A 21,924-nucleotide genomic window follows, 5' to 3' on the forward strand; every position below is an offset into this window, starting at 1 on the left:
CTGCACTACATTCCATTTATACTACCATTCTGTAAAGACATTCTTATGTGTATTTATACTATAACTAATTTCAGATACATTTTTGTGTTTAATGTATTTTTAGTTTGGTCAGAAAGGCTGTAAATAAATGTTGTTGTCATTGATACATTTTTGTATTTTTTGTGCTCAAATATATAGCCAGTATTTTGCAATGCAGTAGCATACTGTTAGATTCAACCCATAACAGCCTTAGTGCTTTTTCATCAAATTTAAAATCCTGATGCTGCTGTATTAAATGTAATGAAATATGATAATATTGCCATAAAGGTAGATTTGCTTATTTGCTTTCATTTCAATACTGCCCACTAACAGCCCCATCCAAAGCAATAGCTTGAAAGGGTACAGGATGACAACTAAACACTACACTGGTATACCTTCAAGTTACATCACTGGCAAGTTGGTGAGTCCTACACCAGTGCTTAGAGCCTCTTGTGGCGCAGAGTGGTAAGGCAGCCGTCTGACAGCTTTGCCCATGAGGCTGGGAGTTCAATCCCAGCAGCCGGCTCAAGGTTGACTCAGCCTTCCATCCTTCCGAGGTCGGTAAAATGAGTACCCAGCTTGCTGGGGGGTAAACGGTAATGACTGGGGAAGGCACTGGCAAACCACCCCATATTGAGTCTGCCATGAAAACGCTAGAGGGCGTCACCCCAAGGGTCAGACATGACTCGGTGCTTGCACAGGGGATACCTTTACCTTTACCTTTACACCAGTGCTTATTGGGGCGGGGTGGAGGTTGTACCCTGGGCAGAAAAGGATTTAGCCCATAAAGGTGAGCAAAGAGGCCAGCCGATATCCTTTCCCCACTTTCTGGTATTCTACATTTGTGCAGTGGCTGCAGGACATCAGTGAACCTTGACTATGTCAGTATAGGGCAGTTGGTTGTATATCTGTGTTGGCAGCATTCTGCTCTATGGTTGTTGGATGTTGGTAAGGTTCTTATGCCCTCTGGTGTGAATGTGATGCTGCTTAAGCCGTGGCAAGGGGTCTTCGTATCACGTATTTCCCTTCTGCAGAATAGCCAAAGGATACTAACTGGCAATGTCTGTGTCATATCAAGCTGCTACATGGCAACAAACATCTTGTCAGTGAGGCAATGTGACCTCTTGTTATTAAAGCAACACTTGTCAAAAATTAAAACATATAAATAAAAATAACACAATACATATATAACTGTAACAAAGCAGGCAACATTTACAGAAGAGTTTCTAGCCCATGTTATGGTTGTGATAAAGAGTTTATAAAATTACTTCCACGAGGTTTGGATTGCATGCCAGCACTATCCCACCTTCATGGAAGGTTGAAAAACCACCCTGTTTGGCTCTGCAGTGCTGCGAAGCCAAATGTGGCATTTTCTGTCCCTGCAGGGTCACCATAGGCAGGAGAAGACCTGGGCCTGGAAGGCCTGGCTCTTCCCTGTGTGCACAGGCCTGGCCCGGCATGGCCACCAATGACAGACACAGCAAAAAGGGAAATGCAGAAAAATCAGTGATCACTTGCCACAGGCCATCAGAGGCCCTAAAGCAAGCCAGGGCTCAGAGGGGGCCGGGCCGGCAGCAACTTCGTGCATAAGCAGGGATTAGTCCCACTGCCATGCAGGTGCTGGCCCAGGCTTTTCTCCCCATGCATAATCAGTGAAATAAGTCTTTTTGTTTTTAAGATATCACAGTTATACAGGTGACCTCTGTTTACTGCCTATGTACATGTGATACCGACGTTCACCAACAACTGAGTAGGATTCTCACTGTTAAAAGATGCTACAACATACCATAGCAGTTCTCAGCCATTTGTGTTAATTGCCTATTTGCTTCCAGAGCTAGTTCAAAATCACATATCAGAGGGTCTTCTCTTTCCTATACAAATCCAAGTCAAGTCAAGGTCCCCCGTACCTTCTTGACTGGGCCCTACATCAGGTGGTCCACTCTCATTTTTTGTGATGATCCAGGGCTTTCTCTCTGATCATTCAATTACCATCTCTGCTTGCCTTTAGTAAAGGCTGTGAGGTACTTGTGTTTCCTCAAGTTCTTGGCAGTTGGTGTGTTGTTAATATATAGAAACATGATAGTCATTTGGTTTGACAATGATTATTACTTCACTAGACTAGATTTTATTGCTAACGATGGGGAAGCTTTTGCTGAGCTTTTGCTACAAAATCTAAAAATGTTGCTTTACCTTTTTGTTTCTGAGGTAGGCTTTCTTGGCTGAAATTCGCCCACGCCTTGCTTCTAGCTGCCGGACTTTTTGCTGTAATTTTTGTAATTCTTCTCTTTGCAAGTGTATAGATGTTGCCATATCTTCCTTCTCAAGCATGGCCTCCATACTTTCATATGTATCATAATATACTACTTCATCTCTTTTCTCTGTTAGAAAATACTAACAATTTTAATTATTTTAAACCCACATACCTACACTCAAGCACTATTAAGATCTGGAGAAACTTTCAGTTGAGAAAAACAGAGCAACATCTCAAAGAAAAAGTTCTGATTATTATAAGATATATACTTTCTATTTCTGATTGTTTTTATTTTTTCTATGGTCACACCCTCTACAATTCCTTACCCATTGTTACATTTTTATACCAGAAAAATATATTCAGTACAAATATTCAGAAACAAAACAGAATGATAGAATAAGAAAAACAAACTGGGAAAAGTACTGAAAAGATCCTGACCTAATCAGGGTATACCAATGCAATGGTTACCTCTGGATTAGACTTCTGCCACTCACTCTACACATGGCGTCCCTTGAGAGTGACCCAGAGACTCCAGCTGGTTCAAATACAGCAGCACGGGTTTTACAGGGACCCAGTGGAGGGCGCACAAGACACTAGTGCTTGCCCAACTGCAGTAGCTCCAGATTGGAAACCAGATTAGATTCAACGTTTTTGTGCTGAGTTTCAGAGTCCTAAATGGCCTGGGATCAGTGTATCTGCAGGGCCACCTCTCCCATTATGCCTCCCATAGAGCACAACAATCAATGGACCAAAATCTGCTCAGGATCCGTGGCCCCAAAGAAATGTGACTGGCCTCCACCCAGGCCCTGGGCTGGTGGAATGCTCTGCCAACTTAGATCAGGGTCCTGTAGAACCTTAATTAATTAATTATTGTTTTTCTATACCACCCTCCCTGAAAGCTCAGGGCAGTTTACATGAAACAAGAAACGATACAGGTAACTCCATTTGTAGTAATAACATGGTGATAACAGTAACATTAACCTAGTAATAATAACATTATAGAATGGTGGAATACTGTGAAGAGCACTGAATTCAACTCATACTGAGGCCCAGTGAGTTGGGTGAATTTGTAGTGGACGTCGTAGGAGGGAGGTTTGGGGGCCAATGGGAAGTCATGGTTCAGGTCGACCTCAACCAAACGCCTGGTGGAGGAGCTCCCTTTTGCAGGCCCTGCAGAACTGTTCAAGTTCCATTAGGGCCATGATCTCCTCTGGGAGCTTGTTCCACCAGGTGGGGGGCAGGATGGAGAAAACTCTGGCCCTGATTGAGGTCAAATGGGCTTCCTTGGGGCTAGGGACCACCAGGAGGTTCGAGGTGGTGGAGGCCAAAGCTCTTTGAGAGGTGTAGGCAGAGAGGCCCAGACCACGTGTGGCCTTAAAGGTGATAACCAAAACCTTAAGCCTGATCTGGAATTCGACCGGAATCAGTTCTACAGGGCCTGCAAGACAGAACCATTCTGCCAGACCTATGATTGATGTCAGGATTATAATATCCACAACACCTAATTGGCTGGCCTGCAATGATGAAAACCACCAAAACACCAAGAGTTAATAACATCTATCCCCAAAAGGTCCCCTCCTTAATACTTAATGCTAAACGAGTTGGCGGATGGGTTGGGATTTTGAAATGTTTTTAACGTAAAATATGGGTTTAGAGTTTAACTTATTTATGAACTGATGTTACCTGCCTCACCACCACTGGAAAGGCAGGTTAGAATAATAAAGATTTTTTTAAATCCAAAAGTGGCCTGAAGAGTACCTTCCATAACTCAGGAAAGGAACATTCACACACTAACACTAAACAAGGTCCATCTAAATCTTGGCTGAAACGAAAAGCAGAAGGAAATAAAATGAATCATACTGCAAGTGGCCAAGGTCGATGCTCTAGAAAAAATGCTTACCACTCTAATACAGAGAGTGCACATTCTTAAGTTAACCTTGCGTAGAATTCAAGTGAAAATCTACCTCATCCATTATATTGGCTTGAACTCTGGCAATCTCTAATGCCTCAGATGAAAAAAGCAAAATAATGACTACTTCTATAGCCAGTGTAACGAATATGAAAATCTAAAATAATCTCAATTCCTAAGTTGTAGTGTGACAATTTGTTAAAAATATGGCTATAAATGAATATATGTCACCTGAAATAAGTCTTTTGATACTTTCAAGTTGAGCAGTCAGCAGCAGTTCTTCACACTTCAAGATTTCAAACTGAACTTCATATAACTGAAGTTGTAGGTCATAATAATCAGCTTCTAGTTGGTCCAAATGTGCGATGGCTTCTGTGCCACCTTGTAAACTCTGCATCTAAGTAAGACCAGGGAAAGAATAGTGATGGTTACCATCAGAGCAATTAAAACATGCCAAGCATTTTGAGATACCATAAGTTACATGTAGAGCATGACTACATCAACACCATTCAGAGCTGAATTTTCTCACCACAGAAATAAAAACCTCCATGCAAGTCTTGACTCAAAATCATCAGGTTTATTATGAACCATAAATGCTTAACCTACATCAGTCTATTACATTCCGGAATTGTGTTCTCCCCACCTTTTTAAAGATCTGGTTGGCTCCCTTTATATGCAACTGTAGTGCCAATTATCCACATGTGGAGTGACAATGAATTACTGATATTTCTGTCTTTCTACAGTTGTCTTCTTGTTTAAAAGCCCCTTCTCTTTCTCATCTAATTACTCTAATTCATTATTTCTTGTTCACTCTCCAGAGCTGTAACATTCTTGAACAGATTCTTGAGCAGTTATTGTTCCCAGAGTACTTTTGAATACTACTTTTCTCTGCAGCCAAAACAGCTCTCCATTACTTTTCTTTCTTTTAAAAAGACAGATCCTGCAATTATGAAATTACAATAATGAAATATAAAGGAAATTTGTGAACAACCACTAGGCTATTAAGGGGAACACAGTGGTTCAAGCCTCCACATTCCTTGGGAAAATTAACTGGGTTTTATAGGGAATATGGCACCAAACTTAATACTGACCAACAGGCAAGAGTTGGTGGATGCGGTGAAGGAGGTGGGGACCCTAGGGGGAAGTGACCATGTCCTCATATAATTCCTTTTGAGATGGGGAGCCAAGGAAGCTTGTAGCCAGACATGGATGTTGGATTTTCGTATGGCAAACTTTAATAAACTCAGAGACATGATGAGTGTCATACCATGGACGAGAATGCTGGAAGGGAAGGGAGCATGTGAAGGGTGGGCACTACTCAAACAAGAGCTATTGCATGCTCAATCAATGACTATCCCAGAAAGACGAAAACACTGCAGGAGCTCTAGAAAGCCTATTTGGATAAACAGAGAACTTCAAGAGGAACTAAGAAAGAAAAGGGAAATGTTCAGGAAATGGAGGGAAGGACAGAGCTCTAAAGAAGAGTACCTACAGGTTACTAGGCACTGTAGATCAATCATCAGAAAGGCCAAAGCTGAGAGTGAGATGAGATTGGCCAGGGAAGCCCATTGTAACAAAAGATTTTAACGTATTTATTAATGATCTAGATGAGGGGGTGGAGGGACTACTCATCAAGTTTGCAGATGACACCAAATTGGGAGGACTGGCAAATACTCCGGAAGATAGAGACAGAGTTCAACGAGATCTGAACACAATGGAAAAATGGGCAAATGAGAACAAGATGCAATTTAATAAAGAGTGTAAAGTTCTGCATCTGGGTCAGAAAAATGAAAAGCATGCCTACTGGATGAGGGATACGCTTCTAGGTAACACTGTGTGTGAACAAGACCTTGGAATACTTGTGGATTGTAAACTAAACATGAGCAGGCAGTGTGATGCAGCGGTAAAAAAGGCAAATGCCATTTTGGACTGTATCAACAAGGGCATCACATCAAAATCGCAAGATGTCATAGTCCCATTGTATACGGCACTGGTCAGACCACACCTGGAGTACTGTGTGCAGTTCTGGAGGCCTCACTTCAAGAAGGACGTAGATAAAATTGAAAGGGTACAGAGGAGAGCGACGAAGATGATCTTGGGCCAAGAAACCAAGCCCTATGAAGATAGGTCGAGGGACTTGGGAATGTTCAGCCTGGAGAAAAGGAGGTTGAGAGGGGACATGATAGCCCTCTTTAAGTATTTGAAAGGTTGTCACTTGGAGGAGGGCAGGATGCTGTTTCTGTTGACTACAGAGGAGAGGACACGTAGTAATGGGTTTAAACTTCAAGTACAACGATATAGGCTAGATATCAGGAAAAAAAATTTCACAGTCAGAGTAGTTCAGCAGTGGAATAGGCTGCCTAAGGAGGTGGTGAATTCCCCCTCATTGGCAGTCTTCAAGCAAAGGCTGGATACACACTTTTCTTGGATGCTTTAGGATGATTAGGGCTGATTCTGCGTTGAGCAGGGGGTTGGACTAGATGGCCTGTATGGCCCCTTCCAATTCTATGATTCTATGATACTAAATACCATAAGGAAATGCATTTTTGACTTCATTTGCAGATGACTGGAAAAGAGATGCTTTAGCACAGTGGTCCGCAACTTTTCGGCAGCCGCAGACCGCTGGGGTGGGGGGAGAGGGAGACCAAGGGCACCGCACACGCGCGGCAGCCCTGGCGCAAACTAGCATGTGTTGACTTGCTGGGCATGTGCGTTTGCGTCCGGCAGGGGCGCAAACGCACATGCAGCGCGTGTGCGAACTTGCCACGCATGCACGTTTGCGCCCCACCGGACATAAGCACGCATGCCCGGGAAGTCCGCACATGCACGTTTGCGCCGGCGGCCGCGGCTCTCTCTCCCCGCCCCTCCAGGTCGCAAGCATATCGGCCGCCGAAGTGGCCAATTAGCTTGCGGCCTGGCAAGCTTCTCTTCCCCCCCTCCCGAAGCAAGAAGCTTGCCGGGCCACAAGCTAATCAGCTGCTTTGGCGGCTGATTTGCTCGCGGCCTGGTAAGCTTCTCGCTGCGGGGGGGGGGGGTCGGGAAGAGGGAGCCACAGCCCGGCACAGGGCCATGACCCGGGGGTTGGGGACCACTGCTTTAGCACATAAAAAAAAAATCCCATTGGATTGAAGCAATACAAATCCAGCCATCCTAGAGAAATGTTTATAGAAAGTTAGCATTTGCTGTTATTATTGTTAAACAATTTGGAATCTGCTAAGCTATCTGAAACCACTCTGTCCACTTAAAGCCTATCCTGAGACAGCCAGTATTGACACATAACTGACACCACTGTGTACACTATTAGTATTCTATGCTGACTCAGCATACACAAAATATGTAAAAGGAAGTTCTACCAACAAAATGTAGAAAGCAGAACAATTACACCAAAGCTCATAGCAATCCTGCCTATACTCATCAATTACAGAGAAGCATCTCAATGACCATTTACGCACTGGAGGTTTCATGCCAGGCTGCAGGCTGGAGTTTTAGCCATGGCAGGTTGCCCCACCTCTTCCGACCCCCATAAGGGGGAGCATTTGGCCTGGTGCGCCATCCGCCCCCAATTTGTGCTCCTGCACGGGAGCTGGGGCAGTGAAGTTCCCAGTGCATAAACGATCATCGATAGTCACATGACGGGCAGAGACAGCAGCAGTTAATTGCTGCTTGCAGTCATGACCATGTATCTGCCCCTCAAACATCAGCCAGCTACTTCCCATACATAGAACGCAAGGCAGAAAAAAACTGCTCTCTCCTTTCCATGTGTAATGCCCCTCTCTTTTTTGGTTCACTGTTCACTGAGAGTGACACAGGAAAAGAGCATAAAAGAAACATCCCAGTGACAGACATTCAGATACTCTCACCTACTACAATCTAGCATTCAGGTGACGACAACATTCCTGAGTGAGCTCTTACATTTTCAATCAGCAATAGCTTCAGTGCCATTCTGTTGTTTTAAAAATGGGCCTTCTTCCTTGTAAGAGCAATACTGTCATAAAGATTTTGGTCACAAAAACGATGAGAGTGAATTAAGAAAATAAATGTGGAAACAGCAATAATGGATAAGGCAAATTTCTACACAAAAGCTCTGAAACTCCATCCCAATGAGACAGCAAGCAGCAGCAACCAATGCTCCCCAAAGTACCTTTTCCCTAAAATATAATATCTTAATACATCATTCTACATATTCAAGCTAATATTTACATATGCCCAATGATTTAGTGTTTCTGATCGTTATGAAATAATATAACTTGGCTGCTAAACTACAAAACAGGATCCGATCTACTTCCAAGAAAGCTTTTCACTGTTCCAGTCCCATCTTTCAAGTATTTATGCACAAGTGCTTCAAAGGAAAAAATAATTCTGCGACAAAGAAAAAAGTTTTAATGTGTCTAGAATGAAATTGTGCACAGAATAGAGATAGCAGACAGCAATAACTTTTTCTTCCTCTCCCAAAAGAATAGAACTTGAGGCTGTCCAGAGATGCTGATGAACAATATTCAGGAACAAAAGGAAATACTGCTTCACAGAATGACTGATTAAAAATGTGGAATTTGCGTCCAGAGAATGATAGCCACAAGTATAGACAGCCATGGTGAATGAAGAGAACCTCCATATTCAGAGACAATAAACCTTGGAACATCAGTACCAGGAGGCAACTGCAAAGGAAGACCTTAGCCTCCTACACTCTGTCATTGGCCCTCCACAGTAACTGACCACTGAGTGAGACAGGGTACCCAACTATATGGGCTCCTCATCTGATTCAGCAGGGCTCTTATGTTAACTTATGCTCTAATGTGCCACAAACATTATAACAAACAATTCACCAAGATTGCAATAAGTATTGAACATTAATTCAGGACTAGGTTTGCAGTAAAGCAGGTTTTTAAATAGATGGATGATAATTCCAGATTGGAAGCCATGCTAGTCCACAGCAGCAAAATACAACAGAAGCCCAGTATATCCTTAAAGATCAACATTATTTATTCCAACATAAGATTTCATGAATGTGGGCCATTTCGCACGGCTTCAAAGTAGCAGAATGGTTGCTATTTGGAAACGCTACTAATTTGCCATAACCCACGACGTCGTAGACAATCCGCAACAATCCTGAAACCAATCAGCAAAAAGCGCTTCGTTGTGGCGCTTTCAGGGGAATCCAGAAAAGTGGATTCACCCTCCGGATAGCGATACACTCCTGCAACCAATCTGCAACAGTAGCGCTAAAGACCTGTGCGTTACCATTGTTGCTGGTTCTTCAAAGTCCCTCCCCCTGGCTCTCTCCTCCAAACTTCCGGCGAAGCGATCACCATTTTTTTTTCTCTGAGCGAGCGGGGATAAACGCACCGGCGAGCCTCTTTCTGTTTAGAGGCTTCCCTGGCTTCAGTCCTTCACCTTTAGTCACTAAGCACAAACCACTGAAAAGCCCGTTTGCTGAAATAAAGTCCCTTTATTTTTTACAAATAAATTCAGCCGAAAATCGGGCCCGTGAGAGGGGGGGGGATTTTTTTTTTATCACTCGAGGCAGCGTGCAAACGATCATACAATCAAACGACAGCTCACATTAGGCAGCTGGATGGGTCTCTCCGTAGCAACGAATCTACCTAGATTCGTTGCTATGGGTCGTTTTTTTTTTTTAAAAAACCTTTCTTAAAGGGAAAGGGGCTGTTTGGGAGCATGCTAACGGCTGCCCATTGGCTGCTTGACGGCCAGGGGCGGGACGAGCTTGGCAATAGCGCTTCCTTTCTAGCGATTTCTGCCGAGACCGGAAGCCTGTGGGAAACGCTAAAAAACGCAACTGATTCCACTACAAAGGCAGGTATGCATAACGACGAATTCCACTATTTTAAATGGCGATTTTTCATTCCGCAAACAATTTGCAACAAAGATCCCTGTGCGAAAAGGCCCTCAGAGTTCACTTCAAGTGGAACTTCCCAAACATTTGTGCTGGGATAAAGTTTGTTAGTCTTTAAGATGCCAGCATGAATAAATACCTTCTGTGATAAAGGCCTCTCAAAATAATTAGAATCACTTAAAAGAATAATTGAAGGCAGAGTTTCCAATGAACCAATTTAGGAGCAAAGAGATCAGTTGAGGATACTCCAGAATAAACAGTAAATGCTTGGCATTTACCCATACTAGTAGCAAATAAAGAATTTCATTGCAAACGTAGTATTATTATAGTTATAAAATGTCACCCCTGGACATAAGTAAAAGAGACAGACAGTAGTGTTAAGAGTTCAAAGAAAAGTCCAACATACAGCAAAATTTTGTAAAAGAATGCTGTTGACAAAATATAATGCAGGCAAAATGTGTGATGGTATACAGGGGCATTGTCCCATCATTTTTCCCCAAATTTTCAATCAACGCACTCACACTATCAGAATCTAAAGAACTTAAGTAAATGCCCAGGTGAAGAAAATAATTTTGCTGCTCCAAAATGAGGTCTCGCTTCCAGTTCTAACATGAAAATAATTCTGCATTAATATCCGTTGAATATCCAAAGTTAAATACAATTTTCCCTCCTGTTTTAATTATCATGGTTTCCCCCTAAACATCCTAGCAGTCTGGGAAGAAGTCTTGTGAATTTTCCACCCTTCCTAAGATATCACGAGAGGGGCATTAATATTAATATCAGTGTAGTGTGGGACATGATTGCATTGTTCAAATAAAAACCCTGTGGAAACCTTCGTGATCATCCATCGTGATGCGCTACAAGTTTGGGAGGGCCATTTTTCTACCCAAGGACAACCTTCAAGTAAGAAAAACCCCAAGCATGCACAAAATATTCACAATGATATATAACTTTTTACTACCAAATCAAATAAGGGTGACCTGCCGTACTAGCTATGTAGAGTTAGAAAACAGCAGTTTAAGATTTAATTTATTTCCACTATCATATCCACTGCCTCCAAAAGTGGAGGAACTAGTTCTTGACTGTTTATTATTTCAAAGCATGCTATGGTGGTAGGTAAAAGACAGGTGACTCCCATTGGTTTTCCCGGGCCTGGTATTAGATTGGGCCCAGATGTTGGTCATCATCCCTGGCTGTTGTATCACCAGTCTTGATCGGGACCCAGACTGGTGTTGGGGGGCTTGAAGCATTAAGTAAAGTTACATATTATATTGTTACTGCCTTATTGACTGCTGATTGTGAATTTTTGGGATTATGGGGGTTGTATTTTATGATGTTTTTAGGATATATTGTATTTTATGAGATGTTTTATTGTGAACCACTGTGAGCCAATTTACTAAGAGCGGCGGTATAAAAATTCAAAAATAAATATAATGTTTGTAATTTATACATATATTGATGACTTGAACTCCCCTATTTGACTTTTTCTCCAGCAGCTGCACTGGTTACCAGTTGAATACTGGATCAGATTTAAGGCCTTACGCTGTCTGGGACCTACATATCTTAGAAGAAGGAATTAGTTCTTATATGCCGCTTTTCTCTACCTGAAGGAGTCTCAAAGTGGCTTACATTCACCTTCCCTTTCCTCTCTCCACAACAGACACTCTGTGAGGTAGGTGAGGCTGAGAGAGCCCTGTTTGGTCAGAACAGCTTTATCAGTGCTGTGGCAAGCTCAAGGTCACCCAGCTGGCTGCATGTGGGGGAGCAAGGAATCAAACTCAGCTCACCAAATTAGAAGTCCAAACTCCTTACAGCAAGGGACCACCTCTCCGAATATACCCCCCCCCAAGAGCACCCTGCTCAGCGGATACCAACCTGTTGGTGAACCCAGGCCCCAAAGAAGTGCACCTGACCTTGGCTCCAGCCTGGTGGAATGAGTTGATATTGGAAATCCGGGCCCACCAAGCATATAGTTGAGGCCAAGGCAAACACTCATTAACATCTGAATTAGGGCCCCCCTGCTCCCTCCCCTCCTCCCCATCCAAGCTGGGGTTTTATAATTTTCTGATGATTCCATCTCTTCCCCAGGTTCTTACTGATAGCATGCTTTTAACTTGATTGTTTTAAATGTAAACAGTTTAATATTTTATGTACTGACTTAATTGTTATTAGCCAGCTCAAGACTACTGTTAGACAGGGGCGGCCTAAAAATTTCATAAATAAATAATAAAAATTATTATAGTAGACAACTATCCTGAGATTTCAAATATATTCATATGACTTTTGTATACTTGTCATAATTGTTCTTTCAGATTTCATTTTAAAAATTAAATTACACTAACAATCTACCTCTTCTTTCAATGCATGTTTCTTCTGTTCCAAACTGATTTCTTTTGCTCTCATCAGCTGCAGAGTCTCCTTAGAAACTGCATATTGAAGTTTCTCCATCCGTTCTACTGCTGCTGCCCATGCAGCCTTGCCGAATTTTTTCTGATCTGCTCGCATTCGGTCATACACAGCTGTTAAAAAAGAAATAGCCAGCTTAGCGTCTTTTACATGGAGCTTAATGCCAATCTGTCTTGTATTTGTTTATTTTGTCAAATAGTAAATTTTAAACATAGTCAGTGAAACACAGGTTTCAGTCTTAGAACAAACATCTTATTTCTAACATAGGTTGATTTTGATGACTGATGCTGTTTAAGGAAAAAGTGATACAGGAACGGATTACATGTATTGAAATGGTGCTCACCCTGCCAAAGTCCCTTTTCCTAACTTGCTATCAAATCAAGGCAAACTGTTGAAATCACAGTTGGTATTTCACATATAGGGAAGGCTCTAGAAATTTACAAGGAACCTCTGTCAGTGATCAAAGGCACAGTAATAAAGTACAAGCCAAACGTCAGATTGTTAAAATGTGAAGTAGCAGAAATCTATTACCTTTCTGTGCTTTAGCTGTTATTTCGAAGTATTTCACAGTAAGGTCTTGAATAGAGAGTACAGCCATGTGGGCCTTCCGCTGCCAGTCTGCATCTTCTTTCTGTAGACTCTCAATTCTTCTTGGTCCTAAATAATCATTCTCTATGGAAATCTGGAAATAGAGCAATCTGATATGTCCACCATGGCCAAATTAACAGATATCTTCATAGAAGATTGTTTGTTTAAAGCAAAAACATGGCATTCTGCATGCATTCTGCGTACAGGGTAAAACTACAACTTACAGGAGAGACATGGCCTTTGCAAAAAAAAATGCAGTTTCATGTCTCCTTCTCCCAGTAACACATAAAAGCTTTTAAAAACTACATAAAGAAGTATCATTGTCCTCCAAGGCTTCCTTGTCACCCATCCCAGAGCCACAGGAGATCTCAAACGGTGATGCCACATTATTTTCTCTTTTAGCTACAAGGCACCAGGGGATGGAGAGAATAGAGTTGAGACTGATGTTTTTGGCAACAGCTGTTCTATCTTCCATAGCCTCCCACACACACTTGTGTGTGTGTGTAGAGTTCCTCTTTCATTAAGTTAAAAAGACACATAAATACCCTGACCACACACACACTTTTATACCAAAATCCTGCCATAGTCATGTGCAGACAAAGTCTCCTAAAAGAGATCTTTCTCAAACAGTCAGTAACATAACAGATTCAAATAATGGATCAAAGGAGCATTTAGTGCACTCAATGGGATAGTGCAGCTCTTGAGGATTTGGTTAAGTTCATTTTCACAAAGCATAAATCAAGCCTACAACAGCATTATTAGTGTTGATTCCACAAAATGAGACAAGCAACTGTGGGCTTGACCCAATTTGTGTGGCTATGGGCATGCACTACTGTCTACATGTGGCAGATCAGGGCTAATGGAAGAATGGGTTCTGTAGGAAGAAATTCTGCATTCAGAGGCTAACAGGAGGATGCCATAATTTGGAGGGATGTGGATTATACTTATGTTAGACATAAATATCACAAGGCAATTCAAAAGTGACTAAAACTTCCACAAATATGAGAACAGGTTATGTTTTATCTCATACATTCTTGAGAGTTCTTATAAGCAAGTACCTTTATTTGCTGTCGCCTGAGCATCGCAAGCTCCCTCATATCTCGGAATGGCTGCAGTAAGTACTGATAGAGTTCTGTGGTGGCTTCAGCAAGGCTACCATATGCATCATCTTCCATTTGATACAACTCAAGCAGCTCTACCATGCTTTCTGTATTCTTATGTTTTTCCAGAAGCTGCATACAAAAAAAAATCAAGGAAAATAATTTGTTAGTATATATATTTTTGTCATCAAAGTGAAAGCATATATTGATGAATTAAAATTTATAACTAGTCAGTGTTGCTAATACCATAATGAACAGTAATGACATCAGCTGTACTACAATTATTCACTCAGCCATACATATAAGCTACAATGACATCAATGAATTGTATACAAGCAACTGAACAAATGGCTTCAGTCTAAATTTCAGCTTCTGCTCCAACACAGCTTCTAAAATTTAGTATATATTTCTGAAATACATCAATCTCAGCTATATTATCTAAAGCCTTCAGCCATTTACACAAAATTCCAATTTACTGTTCACCAAATAATCAACTGAATAAATGTAAATTGAAGCTCAACAATGTTTTTTTGGGGGGGATTTTGTTTCTTTTTATAAACTTATACACCTCCGAAGGTCAAACCCTCCTCTATTTAGGTTTTTGTTTTTTTTACTGTCAGTATTGTCTACTATCGTTACTAATCACCTCTGCTTACACACATGTCTGAGGAGTTGTACAATACAGATACTGGGACTGAAATATGTGTCTGCAGTGGCTGCCTTCCAAGTTTGCCACAGACTCATCAATGCACATAAAGCTTGGCACCTGTCCATTATTTAGTATTAAAATTTGATACTGCTATTCAAGAAAAACGGCAAAGAGCAAACTTAATTTTACACATTAAAAGAATGGTATATTCTTTAAAAGTACAGCTAATGAAACAAATAATACATTATTTTCTTATGGTCTCACAATGTGCTCCTTATTGTGTAGCTCTAAAAGATGCTTTCTTTTCATGCTGGTCTCTTCAGTCAGGTTATCTGACAACCCACTGCTCTGCCATCTCTCTCCTCCACTCAGGCTAAGCTGATTCTTAAGTAGTTCTGTGGTGGCAATCGGCAAAGGAGGGGGCTGCCTCAGCTAGAATTACTGGGAACTGGATCATGGACTGCTCTCACCAGGCTCTTCTGTCTTTTCTCTCCTCCCCTTTGAGGCTCTTCTGTCTTTTCTCCCCTCCCCTCTGAGAAATGCCCTTCTTTAATAGTCCTCTAGTGACAACTGGACAAAACAGTTCATAAGCAGCATGGTTGTAGCACTTTGAGGGGAAGGAGGTTCCTGAGCTGGAATCACTGGGAAGCGCAAGGACAAGCAGCCTTCTCCCACAAGGGCAAGACAGACTTACAAGTCCTTAAAGTGAAAAAACAAAGCTATTAAAGATCTAGTATTCTGGGGCTTGTAGGTGGGAGGGGTCTTCTTTTTTATTACATTTTCTTGCATTCTTGGAGAATCTCCCAGTGTGTCTCTGGATGGATAGTCTTGCAGTGTCCAAATGGTTTACAGTGGATCACTGAGTATTTTATCAGAAGGAAAGATCTCTCCAAGGTCATTTTTATATTTCTATTCTATGTTTATGTTATGATGTTATTCATATAAAGGAAAAATAAACTTCAACATTTATTTGGAAAGTCAAAAATTATTTTTTATTTTCCTATGCTACTTGCAGTCAAGACATGCAGCCCATCTAGTTCAGTTCAGAATAGTGTCTCCCACAGTTGACAACTTCAAGTTCCAGGAAGCCCAGTTGAGGAGCACAGAGGCCAAAACCTCTCCAGCAACTGGCATGAAGAAGAATACAGTTTCCAAACATTCAACCACCATGTCTAATACCCAAGGGAATTTGTCCAATAACTTTTTAATGCCCCCCAGGCTAGTGGCCATTGCCAAATCCCATGGCAGTGAGTTCCACAGATTAATTATGCATTGTATGCAGAAATATATTCTTTTGTTTATCCTGAATCTACAGTGTAAAGATTATAAATAATCTGTTAACAGTGTTTTGAGAAGCTGAAGTGGAGAACACACACTAAAGTAGTGTGTGGGGTGTGTGTGAAGAATACATAGTATGATCATTTCCATAAAGCATTTGCCTTTGCATAGAGGGACTAGTACAGACCTCAAAAGAACCCTGCTTCCCCCCCCCCTTTACTTATGGGTGCATACAGAGGTACTACAAAGCAGCAGACTCACATTCCCAGTGAGTGGATCAGGTCCTTACATTTTATTCTTTTAAAATCAGAAAAATGGAAAAACATAAGCGCTTTTAATTGAAACTCACTCTATGTAGGTCTTCCCCTGGTCTTAACGCAGAAACTGCAACTGGTACAAAATACAGCTGCACAGGTCTTTACCAGAATACCATGAAGGACAGGTCAAATATGACCTGTCCTCCAACAGTTGCATTGGTTACCGGTTGAATTCTGGATCAAGTTCAAGGTTCAGGTCTTAACCTTTAAGGGCCTACGTGGTCTGTGCCCTGCGTATCTAAGGGTCTGCCACTACCCATATATCCCCAGAAGAACATTAAGATAATAAAATACTAATATGGATGGTCCTTGGCCCTAAAGAAGTATGCCTTGTCTCAACCAGAACCATGGCCTTTTCAGCTGTAGCCCTAGCCTGGTGGAATATGCTGTCAGTAGAAGCCCGGTGACTGACAAAGCTATCAAAGTTTTGCAGGGTCTGCAATATGCATTGTTCCACCAGGCATATGGTTGGGGCCAGGAGCAATTAAGCACCACCACTCCCACAACTCACAACTGACTAGAGAGTGTGGTCTATAAATTAAATAAATAATAATAATTAATGGGAAAATATGGCTGTTTCTTTGTTTAGCAAGCCAAATACAGGCACTGTTGAGGTGTCCAGACCAACCTTTACACAGTCAGTGTTACAAGTTGAAATAACTGTGGGTGACTCATGTAGCTTAGCCATGATATCATCCAAAATCTGGAATTAAGAGATGGAAGGGAAACAGCTTTTCTGAACCCAAATCCCAGAATTAGGACCCCGCCCAGTCCGCAGCATTCCAATGGGCTCTTCTAAAATTCACTCCTAGAAGCCCTGTACCCTCTCTCAGAAATTACAGTCATGAGCCCCACTTGTTGGAGACAATGGAGGATACACCAGAAAGTCTCAGAACACTGAAGTAGTTCACAAGCTCTTGCCCTAGGAAGATGAGACTAGGCTGGATTTTCCTGGGCCTACTCCAGAGTATAAGAATTCAGTCTGATTTGGTCATCTGTTGGAACAAGTTAGAAGACTTGGAGCTATGTGAGGTCCTACAGCTAGCATCCAGCTCAGCCGGTTTTTGACTCGTTCTGCAGGCAGATGTCACCTGTAGTAATCCTTCAATTTGGAGCCTGCTCCTGCAAGAACTCGGCTCGGAGCCCACAGGGCACAACAAAGGTAAAACATGGGACAATATTAAGAAGCCTTGTTTTAAAAAATGAAGCATGCTCATGACATTATATAAATGGAACAAAACCTTTAGCATAGGCTCTCAAATGTAAGGCATCTCCAAAGCCTTTCTCAGATAAAAGCGTACAGCTCTTTAATATCCCTCCATGCTCTTATCTGTTCCACATAATGTATTTTTGGTAAGGGCTTGGAGGAGGAGCACGTCTCATGGCTGAAGTGCCATTCAGCACTTAACACCCATTCAGGGTGGTTGTCCCGTCCCTGAGTGCCTTCTCCTCCAATCGGCTTGCCTGGCTGTCCAGCAGCCAGCCAATCATCTTCCATCCCCCACCCTTAACCACCACGCCCTGCTCCTTCCACTTCCCTTGGAGGCTCAGAGGCTACATGAGAGCTGCCCCTGCCGGTGAGTTCCCTAACAGCTGCCTGAAGCTTTTCCAGGTCCTGGGGGGAGGGAAAGGCCATCTACAGAATTCTTCCAACCCACCTCCCTAATCTTGTGCCTGTTGAATTCCTGAATGCAATGAGTTGGCTCCTAGTCCTTTAATAAACTCAAACTATATGCATAAAGACAAATCTGGTTCTACAATCCTGGACAGAAATCTGATGGTCAGATCATTTAACTCTTTACACTGAAAAGCTTTATGCAATCACTATCAAGAGGAGATTCAAGTTTGCACTTAGAAGTTTTTAAACTTAAATCTTTAGAAATGAACTTCTAAAATTTAGCATTAAAATGCCCAGCTGTGAAATGTTAATACATAACTAAACATTCCAAAACAAAAACAAAAAAACATTGCAGTCATTCATGCTGCAAATATAATTTGCAATCTTCACCATTCATGCTACTCTTGTGGAAAGAAAAACCTCACAAGCTATAACATGAAAAGTCCTTTAAAAAAGTAAGATAGAAAGCAAAGACACACAAGTCAAATATCTGTGATCTTTCCCAGCTCCTGTTGATTTTATAACCAAAAGATATTCAATTTAAAACTTTTTCATAAATATTTTAAAACAATTAGTGGGAAATGATTCCAGACAACTATTAAGGTGACTGGCTCCACTCAAGCATTTAACAATTTTGCATTTAGAACTAATCAATGCCTGGCTAGGCTTAATACTAATCCTTCTCAGGTTCACTAGGATAGATTTTTGAATATTCCATGTTCCATCCATCTTTGACCTTACCCTTTAGGTAGAATCAACACCTTTCATATTCTTTTTGAGTGCCCAAAGTTAGGATGCTTTTAGAACATCTTTTATTACTCTTCTTCTAGCTTGCCATTGTGAGCTTTCCACCTCAGATTCTTTGTATATTTTATTTTGTGACAAGGATCCTAAAATCCTTAGCCATTCCCCCCATCTTTTATCCTTTAAATCACAGTTATTTCTGCTGCTCAGATCTTTGTCTCATGGAGCTTCAATGAGAAAAGGAAATCATTTTGCTTTCTGACCTTTTATTATTTTAATAATATTTCTTTTATATTCTTCAGAGAAATTGCAATAAAATAAAGGTCACAGCTGTGAGAAGGACCTGTCTAGTGTTGCACACACAGCAAGACTTTTGTGCTTTCCCCTCCTCCCTTCCCATCCATCTAAGTAAGGATATTAAGCAGCTTATGACTAGCTACCTGTGGAACTCAGTGGAGTTGATAAAATAGCTAGCAATGTGGAATAGCAGGGGGGGGGGGGGGACAGGCAAAAGTTCTGCTATGTACAAAAGCCCACACAACAAGCACCTAATTGGAACAACTTGAAGAGCTACCATTACCCTGACAATGAGCTCCAGAAAGAGCTGAGGACCCTATTGGAGCTTTCACAGTTCTGCAGGGCCTGCAAGACAACACTCTTCCACCAGGTCTTTGGGTGAGACAAGGGTCTGAGATAGACCGGGCCCCTCTGTGGAATCAGATCAACAGCTGTGAGCCCCGCCCTAAATTGGTTGTCATAGCAGCAGAGGTTAGAGAAATGTTTTACCACCAATCTTATGTTAAGGGGATACTGTATTATACGTTTTTTAATGGGTTTTATGGTTTTATCTTGTAACCAGCCATGAGTCCTTGGAGCAATGATGGAATAGAAATCTAATAAATAGATAAATTCAGCCACACTTTCTTTTTGGGATATGCTACTAGGAGTAGGAAAGGAGGGAAAATTAAAGTCAGAAGCAAATAAAGCTATGAGGATGATCTGGGGCCACAATGTGAACCCATATTGCACAAAATAATTACTTCTAGCTCATTCATTACAATGCTGACTACATCCGCTAAGACACAAAACCATATAGCTACATTTACTTCAGTCCTAATTCCAGGTATCTTAAAGATTAAGGCAGAATCAGCAAAATGATTCCTAAACAATGTCTGGCTTCAAGGTATGAATCTGCTAGACTGATAGCAAATGAGCCAAAACAACTTTCCTACTTTCTTTTAAAAAATTATACCTGTTTCCTGACATAACAGAATTCCATACAGTAGCTTGATATGCCAATATGAGTCTTATGTACAATGGCTTCAACCACAACAACAGGGTAACCATAGCACTTTCTCGTAACAAAGCTACCTATTAACATTCTGTGTGAAAAAAAAATTGCCAGAAACTACAGGATCCTACTCTAGGACTGCGGAAGCCGGGGGAAATTAATGACCAACCATAAACTGCTTAACAAAGACATCAATTCTTACACACACAGGCACTACATGTGACTGAGGCATACAGGTCGCCTTGTCTCTCAAATTGAATTTTGGATAATTAAAATTGTATCCTGGGTCAAACAGACCATATTATGACTGCCTATAAATCAAAGCTATGTTGCTAAGCAATAAATTAGCAAGTCCTGAGCAATAAACCTGAAAGCTACACATAATGCTGGTTTCTAATCTGACAACTACATTGGGAAAAGGACCACAAAAGTCAAGTTCACTGAAAACATTATGACAGAGGAAATGTAAAAGTAAAGGAATATTAAGGACAGTGATTAAAGTGAAGCACCATAAAACATCTTTATGGATCCCCAGTGAGTACACAACCTGTACATTAAGCACCATTCTGGCAATGTAATATTACAAGAGGATAGCAGAACTGGAAGAGATATAGAAGGCATTCATTAATTTGAATCCAGGTACTGAGACTTACTTCTGTGGATGAAGATGCAGTGTTATATGCTGCCATGGTTAGTTTTACGTAGTTAGCCTTAATAATAGGAAAGACAACTATTCAATCACATCCAAATATTCACAATTTTCTGATTTTTATTATTCATTATTCTGAGCCAGATCATCTAACAGCAGGAAGATTTCAGCATTTGTTACCAAAGATTATGTACTGTCCTGAAGATGACTTAAAGAACGAACCTTCTGCATGCAAAGAATATTCTCCTTCAAGTACTCATTCACTGATTTATGTCCCTATCTCCATTCCATATTCACAAGATACTATGATTTCATCCTCTACTTTGATATCTTCAGAAGCTCTTCAAAAATGCAATTTTTCAGAAAACAACAAAAACTCTCCCCACCCCTCCCCCAGTTTCCATCCTTTCTCCTAGTCTTTCATCTAAGTACAAAGAAGACTATGAAAGTTGCGCTAATATGTGAATGGAAAGACTACTTTTTCTTTGCAGCAGCCTTACAAAGGACTAGTCTTTACTGGGTGCACATGAATAAAATGTGCCAAGTTCATATTTTTTTTGTTTTTTACAACACACACAAACATATGTCTACAGCTGAAAGATTTATATTACGCACATATTGGCTTACCTGACACAGTCAATATGTATGTAGGGTGATTTATGTATGTTCCCCCAACCATCCATACAAATACTGCCATTGGGAGAAAAGAAAGTAAGCAAATGAAAGCTTTACAATCATTAGAAATAAGAAGGCAAGCTAAAGGCTGCAAGTCAGAATACCCATTAACCTACTGTCCCAGATCCTCTAAAGCACAAAGTCAATACACAGGACCTGAACCAGTAAAAAATGTTTCCAGAATATACACATATAAATTTTCATGTATAGTTAGAGAAATTGTTAGAAAAATGATGCTGAAACTTTTCCTGTAGCTTTAATTCTGAGTATGATCCAACAGGTAAGATTTTTAATCTGAAAAATTTACATGCTGAAACTCCTATCTTAACCACTTCCAAGCTTAATAACCATTAATAAAATAATTAATCAACATAATGGCATAATCTGTAACCACTCGAGGAGCGGTATACATAAGGGCTAAGTGGGTGGAGAGTGCGCAAGGCCGGTCTGGATGAGGGCCCAATTGGAAGGCGAGAGCTCTACCCAGTCGGGAAGCATAAAGCCTAAGACAGGTCACGCCCACTCAGGACTTTGGTCCAATCATTGGGCCAAAGTTCTGAAAGGGCCCGCCCACCCAGGG

The 21,924-nt window shown here is 41.2% G+C and overlaps 1 protein-coding gene across 2 annotated transcripts in view; it reads right to left on the bottom strand.

Moving 5' to 3' along the window:
• Positions 1-21,924, bottom strand: part of JMY (junction mediating and regulatory protein, p53 cofactor) — a 51,210-nt gene that overhangs the window by 17,531 nt on the left and 11,755 nt on the right. For both annotated transcript variants that reach the window (XR_013233062.1, XM_077347314.1), the window contains exons 2-6: positions 14,082-14,255; positions 12,967-13,117; positions 12,379-12,548; positions 4,410-4,575; positions 2,209-2,396 (exon numbers count right to left, since the gene is read on the bottom strand). Coding sequence is in view for 1 of the 2 variants with exons in the window: in XM_077347314.1 (XP_077203429.1) it covers positions 2,209-2,396; positions 4,410-4,575; positions 12,379-12,548; positions 12,967-13,117; positions 14,082-14,255 (849 nt within the window). In the remaining variant the exon portion in view is untranslated. The remainder of the gene's footprint in view (positions 1-2,208; positions 2,397-4,409; positions 4,576-12,378; positions 12,549-12,966; positions 13,118-14,081; positions 14,256-21,924) is intronic.

Source organism: Paroedura picta, chromosome 7 (assembly GCF_049243985.1).
Source record: "Paroedura picta isolate Pp20150507F chromosome 7, Ppicta_v3.0, whole genome shotgun sequence".
Classification (NCBI taxonomy): Eukaryota; Metazoa; Chordata; class Lepidosauria; order Squamata; family Gekkonidae; genus Paroedura; species Paroedura picta.